This window comes from Delphinapterus leucas, chromosome 1 (assembly GCF_059928025.1).
Source record: "Delphinapterus leucas isolate spDelLeu-1000000601 "Yukka" chromosome 1, BTC_Dleu_Yukka2, whole genome shotgun sequence".
In the NCBI taxonomy this organism is placed as follows: Eukaryota; Metazoa; Chordata; class Mammalia; order Artiodactyla; family Monodontidae; genus Delphinapterus; species Delphinapterus leucas.
This window is the reverse complement of record NC_143129.1, coordinates 73690081-73703329: the sequence shown is the minus strand read 5'-3', so window position 1 is coordinate 73703329 and position 13249 is coordinate 73690081. Positions and strand designations below refer to the sequence as shown.

The 13249-nt window shown below is 44.8% G+C and overlaps 1 protein-coding gene across 1 annotated transcript; it reads right to left on the bottom strand.

The window, feature by feature from the left end:
• Positions 1–4760: 4760 nt before the first annotated feature.
• On the bottom strand, positions 4761–10170 carry MPZ (myelin protein zero). The gene is given in 6 exon segments (XM_089912365.1): positions 4761–6467; positions 6569–6629; positions 6787–6922; positions 7165–7378; positions 7622–7788; positions 10104–10170. Coding segments are annotated over 6 exon segments (939 nt in total). The 3' UTR covers positions 4761–6173.
• Between the last annotated feature and the right edge of the window lie 3079 nt (positions 10171–13249).

Below are 13249 nucleotides of genomic sequence, written 5' to 3'. Positions count from 1 at the left end.
TGAATTGTGAAGCAGACAGTAGTAGATGGAGATCTGACCTGTGGGCAAGTTAGGCCCTCCTGCCTGAATGTGTACTGGGGGAGAGGTTCCCCACTTGCTTCAACTGAACAGAGGAAAAAAAGGGAGGAAGAGGATGACTAGCAACTAACATGGATGGGGCTTCTACTCTATGCCAAGTACTTAGTGACATGGTTTACATATATTCTCAATTTCTTCTTTTAAGTGCACCATAGGATAGATATCAACTTAACAAAACTCAACGTTCCACAGTCACGTGATTTGTCCCAGGTCACAGAGAGCTTCAACAGGAATTAAAGCAGGACTGGTTTGATCCGTGTTTTAGGTTGCCAAAAACAGGGGTGAGTTCCTTCTTTAGACCATTCCTAATTTTTGATTCTTTTAGAGTAAGCAAAGAGGGACTTCCCTGGTGGCGCAGTGGTTAAGAATCCACCTGCCAGTGCAGGGGACACGGGTTTGAGCCCTGGTCCGGGAAGATCCCACGTGCTGCGGAGCAACTAAGCCCGAGCGCCACAACTACTGAGCCTGCGCGCCTAGAGCCCGTGCTCCGCGACAAGAGAAGCCACCGCAATGAGAAACCCGCGCACCGCAAGGAAGAGTAGCCCCCGCTCGCCGCAACTAGAGAAAGCCTGCGCTCAGCAACCAAGACCCAACGCAGCCATAAATAAATAAATAAAATTTTAAAATGCTTTAAACAAACAAACAAAAAAATCTTCTAGATGACTCCATAGCTGAGTGCCTAATATGTCAACAGCAGAGACCGACACTGAGTCCCTAATATGTACTACTCCCTGGGGGGACCAGCCAGACACTTGATGTCAAGTTAATTACATTGGATTTCTTTCATCATGGAGGGGGCATAGATTTGTCTTCACTGGAATAGATGTTTTGGACATGAATTTGCCTTCTTTGCTCATAATGCTCCTGCCAGCACCAACACTGGGGGAATTCACAGAATGCCTATTCATAGTTATGGCATTCCCCATAGTATTATGTCTAATCAAGGAGCTTATTTCATAGCAAAGGAAGTTTAGTAACGGGCTTGTGCTCATGGAATTAAGTGGTCTTACCATGTACCCCATCATCTGAAAGCAGAAGCTTATTTGAAACGTGGAATGGTTTACTGAAGATTCACAGCAGCAATTGGGAGACAATACCCTGAAAGAATGAAGTTCTGGTTTACGGGATGCAATATATGCTTTGAATCAGAGACCATTACATGGTGTTTTCTCCTCCATGACCAGAATACAAGGGTTCCAGAGTCAAGGGGTAAAAGTGCGGGTGGCTTTTTCACTATTACACCTAATAACCAACTCACAGAATTTTTGTTTCTCCTGGCAAATTTGAGCTCTACTGGTTTGGAGGACTTAGTCTCCAAAAGGAGAATGCTTCTACCATTAAACACAATGGTTCCATTGAATTAGAAGAGGAGACTGCCACCTGGTCATTTTGGGCTCTATACATCACTGAACCAAGAGGCCAAAAAAAAAAGATTACTTGGCTGGCTGGTGTGATATATCCTGATGACCTAGGGGAAGTTGGGATGCTGCTACACAATGGAAGCAAGGAGAGCTATTTCTGGAACCCAGGAGATTCTCTGGGGCACCACTTAGTACTTCCTTGCCTAAGAGTAAATGTTAACATAGCAACCAAAAAAAAAAAAAAAAAAAGACAGGACAGACCTTGAGTCAGAAATGGAAGTTTGGATCACTCTACCAGGTAAAGAACCCTGACTATCTGAAGTTCTGGCTGAAGACATAGGAAATATGGAATGAGCGGTTGAAGCAGTTCATAGATATTAATTATGGCTTCTTGACCAATTACAGAAATGAGGACTGTGGTGACTTGGCATATTTTCTGTTTGCTTGTTTTAGGTATGTGTTTGTCTAAGTTAACCATTTTATTCATCTCTCCCTTTCTTCCCATTTTTATGTTATTATACTAGTTGTTGGAAGTGAACTTCACAATTTAATCTTTAGGTAACAAAAAATTCAGTGGAACTCTGGGTTGAAGGAGTAGCTAATATAGCCAGAGATGGACATGATGACTGGTGGCCTATTTGAGGAACTGTGAAAAGCTCTGTGTTGTAGTCTGACTTTACCTCCCTTCTCCAACTTCACTCCCACACATAAATATTTGTCCAATTTCTTAGAGGTTTTAAGGCAGAGCAGCAAATTCATGTTAAGGGTGGTTGGGCAGGTAAGGAAATGAGAGTAGTGAGAATTCAGGCCCTATCTAGAGGAAAAAAACTATATTCAGTTCAAGATGATTGTTGCCCTGTGACGCTTAAATGTAGCCTTAATTTAAATAAACAAACACACTTCGTGTGGGACGAACAAAAGATGTCTTCCTGGTTATTTCAATCTCTACTTTAAAAAAGTCATGCAGAGCTTCCCTGGTGGCGCAGTGGTTGAGAGTCCGCCTGCCGATGCAGGGGACACGGGTTTGTGCCCCGGTCCGGGAAGGTCCCACGTGCCACAGAACGGCTGGGCCCGTGAGCCGTGGCCGCTGAGCCTGCGCGTCCGGAGCCTGTGCTCCGCAACGGGAGAGGCCACAACAGTGAGAGGCCCGCGTACCTCAAAAAAAAAAAAAAAAAAGTCATGCAGTTTTCAAATACGTAGGAGAAAAACCATTAGCGTGTTTCAAGGAAGCCAAGAGATAAAGTGTTATCAGAAAGAGGAAGTGGCCATTAATGTTAAATGCTGCTGAAAGGGTGAGGAGGACTGAAAAATGACCATCGAATTTGGCGAAGTGGACATCATTAATGCCCTTGGACAGGAGCGGTTTCAGTAGACTGATGGGGACAGTGTGTTGAAGGGAGAATGGGAGGTAGGATATAGTGCCCTAGACTTGTTCAAGAAGTTTTGCTATAGAGGGAAGCAGAGAAATGGGGCAGTAGTTGAAGATGCGAATAAGGGAGATATTTAATTGTTATGTGCAGGAAGATATTTCATTTGTGTTGTATTTTTCTCCACAATTACCAAGTGTCTTTTGGTTTCATTTATAATATATTCTGCCATTAAAGAGGTTCAAGATTTTATGTACTTCCTTTAAGATTTCTGGACTTCCTGTCTTGTTTAAAGGCCTTTTCCATTTGAGGATTAAATGAATATGCTTATTTCCTTCAGACACTTGTATTTTATTTCTTAATATTTAGATTTTATTTTTATATATGGCATGAGATAAAGATCTTACCTTGTTTTCTTCTATACATATGTCAATTGCACCAATACCTTTTGTTAAATAATTCATTAATTTACCACTGAACTAGAATGTTGTTTTTATAATAAAATATGTTCCCACACTTATTTGCATTTCTGGGCTCCTTATTCTGGTCTACTGATAAAGACTCTTTAGCTTAGATATTCCCAACTTCATTGAGTTGTGACTCAGCTTCCTCTCCCACCCTGAAAAAGCTATATAGACTCTATTAGCTTCTATGTTCCAATTTAAAAAAATGAGGTAAAATACAATTAACATAAAATTTACCTCTCAACCATTTTTAAATGTATAGTTCAGTGGTATTAAGTACATTCATAATGTTTTGCAACATCACCATCATCCATCTCCGTAACTCTTCACTTGTAAAACTGAGACTCTATCTCAATTAAACAATAACTGCCCATTCTCCCATTTCCCCAGCGGCTGGCAACCACCATTCTACATTCTGTCTCTATGATTGTGACTACTCTAAGTACCTCATATAAGTGGAATCAAAGTATTTGTCTTTTTATGCCTGGCCTATTTCACTTAGCGTAATGTTCTCAGTTCATTCATGTTGTAGCATATGTTACAATTTTCTTTCTTTTTACAGCTGAATAATACCCCATTGTATGTATAGATATACCACATTTTCTTATCCAGTCATCAATTGTCCAGGGACCCTTGGGTTACTTCCACATATCAGCTATTGTGAATAATGCTGCTATGAACATGAGTGTACTAATATATTTTCAAGACCCTGATTTTAATTTTTTTTGGATATATTCCCAGAAATGGAACTGCTGTATCATATGGTAATTTTGTATTTAATTTTTTTGAGGAACCTCCATACTTTCCACAGGGGCTGTACCATTTTACATTCCCACCAACAGTGCACAAGGGTTCCAACTTCTCCACACCCTTGTCAACACTTTGTTTTGTTTTTGATAGTAGCTATCCTAATGGGTATGAGGTGGTATCTCATTGTAGTTTTCATTTGTATTTACCTAATGGAATCTATTAGCTTTTCTATTAACATGAATTTGGGTTAATTTTTCTTTTCAGAGAAGTGGAAGACAGCCCTTGAAATAAATGGAAGCACTCTGGGTTTTGGCAAAGCTGCTGTTAAAAATCTTATCTTTAACCTCTTAACAAGGTGAAGAATTGACTTGTGAGAATCTTAGGTTTTTTGCTATCAGTAACCGCCAAGGGAAAAAGATATATATGTTTTTCCATAATTATTTAAGGATTCCAGGATATTAATGGTGTACCACTAGCATACCAACAAACCAGCTAATGAGCTGTTAATATTATACCTAAAATGCACCGACAAAACAAAGTTGTGTGTGCATGAGTTTGTAGGGGTGAATGAGATTAGTGCTAGTTTGTAAAGTGTAATCCTTTAGGCAAGACTGAGAAACATCTTTAAAGGACTGATCCTCAATATCTTAGTTGTATATCAATTTATAGTTTACAAAGGTTTCCATACACAGGATGGAATCATGTGATTCTTACAAAAATCCTGGGAATTCAGTAGGGCAGGTATCATTATCTCAGTTGTTTACAAATGCAGAAACAGGCTTACCTAAGCCAAGTGACTAGCCCTGGGTCAGCTTGTGAGTGGCTGGGATATTTTAAAAATATAGATCTTAAAAAAAAAAAAATATAGATCTTGGTGAAGAGGGAATCTGTTATAACCCATGTAAACGCAGAGCCTGACACACAGTTTAGCACATAGTACGAACTCTGTGTACTATAGTACAAACTCACTGGATATTTGTTGAATGTATGAATGTGTCTTATGAGCTTATTTCAGAGTTCTTTCCATAATACTATGTAATCCATGCCATGAAATCAAATTCTTAACAACTGAAACCGGTTGGGGAGAATAAGGAGTTGGGGAGGAGAGGGCTTGGGGAAGGTGGGAGGTTGGGGATGGGATAAGGGGCAGGGATTATTCCCAGAAGAATGAGGAAATTGGAGATGGAGGCAACAGCTTCTGGAAATGTCAGTGTTTATTAAACATTTAAGGAGATTTGGGGGTTTGAGAAGAAATATACAGAATGTAGAAAAATCCTAAGAATCCCCTGTGGCTAGGAGTGCAGCCTCTTCCCTTTCCCCCGTTTCCCATTTGTTTTTCCTGCTTTTTCTGTGGTTATTTAAAAGCTATTTCTTAAGGCTCATTTGTCCCCTCCTCAGCCCCCTCACCTATGAAGATCCTTTGTCTCTCCCTCTCCTTTCCTGTGACCTTGAGTCCCAGAACAGTGCTTCAAAGTGGTCAGGGGGCACCATTCCTGTAGCTGAGGTTTGAGGATCGGGGGCCCCTCTGCTTGGGCTGGCTCTCCATTAAGGATTTAATGGGGGGTGGGGAATTGCAAAAGCCACATGACGTCATTGGTACTCAGTCATGGGGGGAGGGTAGAGCATGGGCACAGATCAGATAAACAAACAAACAAGAATGGATTAAAAAATAAAAAATAACTAACAACCTAAATAAAACCTGAAGGAGAATCTGATCTGGGTGACCTGGGTGTTAGCTGGGAGGGCAGAGTCTGGAGCTGGGCCACCTGATGGAGGGGAGGGAGGGTCAGAGAGAAGAGGGTCAGAGGGACAGGCTAGGTGGTGCAGGGGATGGGAATATCAGGTGGCCTGGAGTTGAGGCAGTGGGTAGCAAGGTTCCTTTCTTTTCAGCGCCAGAGGAACGGGCACCAAACACACAGTCCCTGGGGCAGGTGAAGTGAAGGATGGAGCCCTGGGCTTCCAGAAAGCCAGGGGGTGAAGGTGGGGGAGAATATGAAGTGCCTGGGGAATGAATTTTGGAATGAAACTTACATCTCAAAGGGAAGTGAGGGCAGGGCAGGGCTGGGGAGCTAAGGAGGAAAGCACCTAGACGGGGGATAGAGGAGCCTAGGTCCCCCTTTTCTGGCAGGGCCTTGGTGGGGGGAGGGGGGTGATCACTTTTCTGAGTCCAGGCCCATCATGTTCTTGAGGGCGTTCTTGAGGCTGGTTCTGCTGGGGGACTTGACAGCAGGCCGGAGCTCCGAGCTCTGCTCATCCTTTCGTAGCTCCATCTCTATGACCACCATCTGAGAGCCTCTGGTAGCCTCCGCCCCTGACCCCTTACCCCCCGCCCGGCCCGCTAACCGCTATTTCTTATCCTTGCGAGACTCCCCCAACCCTTTAGTCTTCTTCTCACTGGCAGCTTTGGTGCTTCTGCTGTGGTCCAGCATGGCATACAGCACTGGCGTCTGTGGGGAGGAGTGCACGCATCAGTCACTGGTCTGGTGGGGCTTGACTGTTCCCATCCTGCCCCCGACTGCTGCCTGGAGGCACCCCAAGTCCCGCTAACCTGCCGGCCGCGCTTCGACGAGTCCTTCACAGACTTGTGCAATTTCCCCTTCTCCATGGCACTGCAGGGAAAGGGGGTGCTATGGATTTGGCCCTGTTGGAGCCCCTCACGGAGGGGTCAAGGCTTCCTTTTCCCTTTGGCCCTCCCACACATTGGGTTAGTCTCCGCCCACATGGGGAGTAGTGGGTTGGGGAAGGGGAGTCGGCTCCGCGCCTTACCTGAGTCTCCTCTGCAGGGCCGCCTGCCTGCGTAGCCAGCAGTACCGAATCAGGTAGAAAAGCAGCAGCAGCAATAGAACACCCCCCAAAACACCCCCGATCACGGCTCCCAGCACCACCCCGTACCTAGTAGGCACTAAAAGGGGAAGGAAAAGAAGTGGTGGAATGAGCAGGGACAAGTATCTTTGGTTCCTAGCCCCACACTTATTCCCTGCGGTTTGGGTTGTAAGACATCCCAACCAAGGCTGTCTTCTGCCCACTCTCCCAGAGCCTGAGGGGCATTAGCCTCAGCATTTTGCCCCTTCCCCCAGCCTCTCAGGGAGGCCCGATCCCCTCTCTGAACTCCCCCCCATACCCACATCCCACCTCCTCTCACACCTTTTTCAAAGACATAGAGCGTGACCTGAGAGGTCTTGCCCACTATGTCTGGTGGGTTTTTGACGTCACAGGTGAAAGTGCCGTTGTCACTATAGTCCAGGTTGTGTATGACAATGGAGCCATCCTTCCAGAGAGGGTCCCCTACCCACTGAATGCGCTCTTTGAAGGTCCCCACCTCATCGATGTAGGGTTGTCCCTTGGCATAGTGGAAGATCTATGAGGAATGAGGGGAAGCATGTATTTCTAGCTTCAGGGTGAGGGATTCTGGGCTGGTGAGGGTAATGCTGGGGAGGGGGTTCAGCCCTAGTCAGTGTGACAAAGATTGCCACTTACCTTGCCAAAGATGGGGTTATGGCTCATAAAGGATTTCCCCTTCCTTAGCCCAAGTTCTCTTTTCTGTGGTTCTTTGAAGCACCCTTTCTGTTATGCAATCTCAGGATTCCCCCCAGGCACTCACCGAGATGGCATCGCGGCCTCCTTCTGGCTGGTAGCGCCAGGTGAAGGAGATGTCATCTGAGACCCACTCACTGGACCAGAAGGAGCAGTGCAGGGTCACCCGGGAGCCCACGGCACCGTGGACCTCCTTGTCCGTGTAAACCACAATGGCCTGGGCTGGGGAGAGCACTGCAAACATAGAGGGGGAATCAGATGCACATGTGGGCCCAAAAAGGGATATAGAGGGAGTGAGATCAATAGGAAGTCAAGCCTGAGTCAGAGGCCAAAGCAAAGACTGGGACAGAAGTGACGAATTCTGCGGTCCAGGTCTCTCTCGCCTAATTGAATAGATGAGTGGAAATGCTGTGTTGGTTCAAGCTCTTCGGCATGTTCATAGAGGAAATGAAATCAGTAGTACCAGAATTCCCCTGAGGACTTCCAGAAGTTGAATTCTGTCTCCAAGTCTAACTTTCCCTTTGGATCAGTATCTAATTCTTAAGCTATCCCTTAGATGCAGGCTCTACAATTTTTAAAACTTATTATAAATTATACAGGTAACACATAGTGCATTCTTCTTATAACTATTCAAGCAATAGAGATAAAGAGAGCTAAAGTCTCTCTTGACCAATTCCTTCCCTGTAGTCTCCTCCCAGATATTACCAACGTTATCAGTTTAATGTGTAACCATTTTCTATGTGTCAGACTCAACATAAACTCAAGATACACATATACTTATAAGAAATAGTTTCTTTCTGTGGAGCTTTCTTTTCTTTTTTAACATACATTGCATTATAGTCTTTTTTTTTTTGCTTAAGAATATATGTATAAAAAGAATATATGTATCTGTTGGGAGTGTTCCACTTTGATGCGTACAGATCAATATTATTTTTAACAGCTACATAGTATTTCACAGTACAACAAACTCAAATGTCTTGCAGAAAAATTGAAGATAACTAGAGAATGTAAGTCTTCTTCCCTGACCCAGCTGTCTTCAGTGCTGAATCCCTGATTGCCATACAGCTGCTCTTGACTGGGGGGTCACGGAGGGAAGGACCTCATATCCCTCTCAGGGGAAGCTTGATTCAGAGCAGGACCCCCAAGCCCAAAGCTCAGATGACTCTGCATTTGAGCCCCTTGTGGTTCTGCTTTGACCCTCCTCACCCTCCTCTTGGCCCTTTTGGCCCAGTGTCACTCCCAAGACTCACCCACACAAGGCCATTCCAGGGAGATTATGTGTGTGGGCTGGCCCTGGCTGGGGGCAACTGTAGACCCTTTTGTTCTATGGGAGAGGGAGGAAGCAATCAAATAAATAGAGACCCATTGTCTGACCACTGACCAGTGTTGGGGGCTCATGCCTCCCCTCCCCTCACTGCCCCCCGCACCCCTGCCCGTGGTCCATAGTCCCAAATCTCCCACCTCAGCATGCAATACCAATGACTCACCTCCTGGGACTCAGCCTTCGAGCCTTCTTGGGTATCCCAAATGTAACAAGGAAGGTTATTCATTGGATCTAACTTCTATTCCTTCTGTTCAAACATCAACCACTGCCCTTCAGCTCTGTTCAATGGTGCTATGAGTGGGACAGAACTTTCTCTCCCTCTTATACTCCAAGATCCCCTCTCCCCATTTCCCTCACCACGCCCTTCTCCAACTCCCTATCCTTAACATTTTCTCAGGATACCTCAGTCCAGAAGAGTCTAGCTGCTAGGTTTAGGACTCAAGGAGCTGACCGCAGAGAATCTCAGACATTCTAACCAGCCCTCCCTCCCCTCCCCTCATTTGCCCTACTTCTCACCCACTGCACTAGGCTTCAGGGCAGTTTGGAGAAGGGAACAATCCGTTCAGATAACCCTGCTTTGAACTTCTCTTCCTCACCCAACATCTGCCGTGGGGCAAGGAAGGGGCAGGTCAACTTATGTGGAAGATAGCTTTAGATGAGACAAGACCCTAGAATCTCACAGAACCTCCCTTCTACTCTGTTCACCCACATAATGGACAACAGATCCACAAAGAGAAACTGAGGCACCAAGAGACAAAGGATCGGAGGAGTTGGGACCACAAACCTTGGGCTCCTTCCTTAGATCACATTCCCTGACTTTTCTCTTCAGGGAAACTAAGGTTAAGGTACCTTCTGCACGACTAGGGAATGAGTAGGGACCAGAACACAGATGTCTGAACATGTTCCTTACCAAGCTCTAACATTGCTTCCTACTAGGCCTTCACCACTGCTTTGGGGGCATGTTACTGGTTTCCAGCCCGGGTCCAGTCAGGTCCACCTCAGGGAAGCTCTCTACACTCTTGTCCCCTTTCCCTTCACAGAATACCTTTACCTTTACAGCCTCCCTCCAAACTACATATATGTTTTTTCTCCGCATAGAATATCACCTTCCTGCTGTTGCTGCCTCTTTCTTTGATTGCAGTGAGGAGCACAGCAAAGGCAGGGGGAAGGTTGCTGAGAGACAACCTGAGCCCCGGGGCCCCCAGACTGGGGTGGCTCAACTTACCCAAAGAGGAGAAGAGTAGCGCAGCCAGGATAGGACTGGGGTTGGAAGAGGGAGCCCCAGGAGCCATAGCTGGGGCAGGGCTAGGGCCCGGAGCGTCTGCGGGGTTGGGAGAGTGGGGGACAAGGAACTGAGCGGGGGTTCCTGGAACCCGCTTAAAATCCCCCAGGGTCCCGGTATGAGGGGGCTGTCCTGAGCCAGTAGCCAATTGCAGCCTGGCATGTGCAGTGGAGAGGTGGTGAGGAGGGGGGCAGAGCACAGGGAGCAGAAGGGGCATTGTGTCCTCTGGGTAGAGGGGTGGGGGGGACACATACCACCCCATACACTGAGGGCTTTGTGTCTGCTGGCCTCCCCCTGCCCCAGGCTGGAATGTCGGGGGGGGGTGAGGGAGAGGGACAGAAAAAGGGACACAAACACATTTCTCTGAGGGACAGATGGGTGGAGGAACCTGAATCCTAAGGCTATGAAAAGGGATTCCTCCCTAGCCTCCATGCCTGAGAGTGGCTCCCCTAGAGCTCTAGGAGTTAGAGGTGGGTTTCCCCCAGAGAACTTTCAAAACAGGATATCCCTGTTATCTTCACTACTGTGGGCTACATTACAGGCTTCTTGAGATGACTAAGTCCTTTAGGTGTCTTTTTTTTTTTTTTTTTCCTATCTCTCTGCATCTTGGGTGATTCTTTCCAGATAAAAAACTTTTTTTCTGTGGGAAAATACCCAGGGAAGAATCCCTTGATCTTTCCCTTTTTTTCAGGAAGTCCTTCACTGCCTCATGCTGCAGTTTAAGTCCATTTCAGTTAAAAGCAAGGCAACAAAATTATATTGAGTGCCAGCCAGCTACATACATGAGTATGTGAATATGTGGGTATGTGAGTAATAGAAAGAGGAATAGAAATTAAGATCCTCCTTCAAGGAGTTCAAAATTTAGTTTGGGGAGGCAGAGGGGAGAATCAGAGGACAAACCCGTTAACAATGAAATATAATAAACCATGATGCAGCAGACTGATGACCAAGTGCTGAGAGTATAAGTGAGGGCACATAGAGCTACATTAGGAAAATCAAGTTACGTAACAGAGATTAAACACAAAAATATCAATAACTTTCATTTAATAAATGAAGCTCAGAGGAAGAGGGAGTCATGTCTAGAAGGCAATATTAGATGTGGACCGACCTTTAAGGATGCATGCCATTTTGAAAAGGAGAAATTGGCAGTGAGGGTATCTAGGCAGATAGAACAACAAAAGCAAAGACAAAGAGATAAGAAAGTGTGTATGTGTATGTGTGTGTGTGTGTGTGTGGTGGGTAGGTTTGTGAAGTTTTGGGAATATTCAGGGCAGATCTGGTGTCCTCCATTTTTACTCGATTTGGGGGATCTTGAACAGGCATCAGAGGAAAGGAGTCTGTACAGGAAAGTTGAAGCCAGTTTGTGGATGGCCTTAAATGACAGAGCAAAGGGGGTGGATTTAATCTGGTACATCATAAGAATTTTGCTGATGGTTTGGGGATGGTATTTGGGGTTAGGGATGGGAGTGTCTACATGGTCAGAGCTGAGTTTTAAGACAAATACGTTACATGAAACATTTGAAGAACTAAGTGAAAGAGACATTCATTGGATTTGTTAATGTGAAGCTTCCGAGGGCCAAAGCAAGATCAATGACTGGAAGATCAATCGCAGAAAACTATATTTTAATGTAACAACTTCCTAATGACTAAATTGTTTACTAAATGAAACTTGTTTTTTGAGGTACCCATTATCGAATGTGTTAGAACACACTCTTGAAAATCAGCTGTCAGCAGCGCTACAGAGGAGATTCCTACACTGGAGAGAAAATCGGGCTGGAGAGCCTGTAAGGTCCCTTCCAGTCCAGAAGTTTATTATAGTGCTTTCTTTGCCAGCATTATAGAAATGCAAAATAGTATATTCATTTGATGTAGAAATAAATAAATCTGTGCTATTTAAGTCCTGAAAGGAAAAGTACATAAGCGCTAAATATAAATAAGATCTGAATATTTATGTAACGAATATGTTTTTATTGCTGAACAGGAGTTGCTTTGGCTGTCTGCTTCACTTCTCCTCACGCTTCCTCCTCAAAAGAGGCTCAAGAACTTTTGCGCTTTTCCGTTCCTTTCCACTTGCTTGTTTTCTCCCTTATAAGTGCTCTGGAAGTGATTGCTGTGCTTGGGTTCCTCAAAACTGTTTTTATGTATATAAATCAAAGCAAGTTCTCCCCCACCCCTACCCCAGGTTCTTCTGGCAGTGGGTGTCACCCACATAGCCCTGAAACAAGGAACAAGGGAGCGTTGTCTTTGGTTAGTGGGCATCTAGCTCATGCAGCGGCTCAAGCCCAGGAATTGTGAGACATAAAGCTAATCGAGGTGGTTAGAGGACGCTCCCCATCCTCGGATGGTGCTCTGTGAGGTTCTCTCCCCCACGGATCTCAACTTGTGCACTATCTCTGTATTGGTGAAGACGGTTCACATAAGAATGGGAAGGAGCCCAGAGTATCTTTACAAAAAAATTTTTTTTAAATTGAAGTATAGCTGATTTACGAAGTTGTGTTAATTTCTGGTGTACAGCAAAGCGATTCAGTCATATATATATTCTTTTTCATATTCTTTTCCATTATGGTTCATTACAGGATATTGAATATAGTTCCCCGTGCCATACAGTAGGACCTTCTTGGTTACCTATTTTATACATAGTAGTTTGTATCTGCTAATCCCAAACTCCTAATTTATCCCTCCTCCTTTCCCCTTTGGTAACTATGTTTGTTTGTTTTCTATGTCTGTTTCTGTTCTGTAAATAAATTCAGTTGTACCATATTTTAGAGTCCACATATATGTGATATGTTATTTGTCTTTTTCTTTCTGACTTACTTTAGTATGATAATCTTTTGGTTCATCCATGTTGCTGCAAGCCGAAAGTATCTTTTTCCCTGCATGTCTCAGTCACCCTATAATACTTTTTAGTCCCACCTGGGAGGGGGAAGGCGTGAAACTAGACTGAGAAGTCCTCACTGAACAACCTGGGCAAGCCGTCTGCTTTGTGGTGCTAAACAAAATGAGTGTTTTTAGAGGTGCTACCTGTGAAGCACCTCTAAAAACAAAAAGGTAAAACGTAGACTGCAGAATTTGAGCCAGCGGCAGCTCTG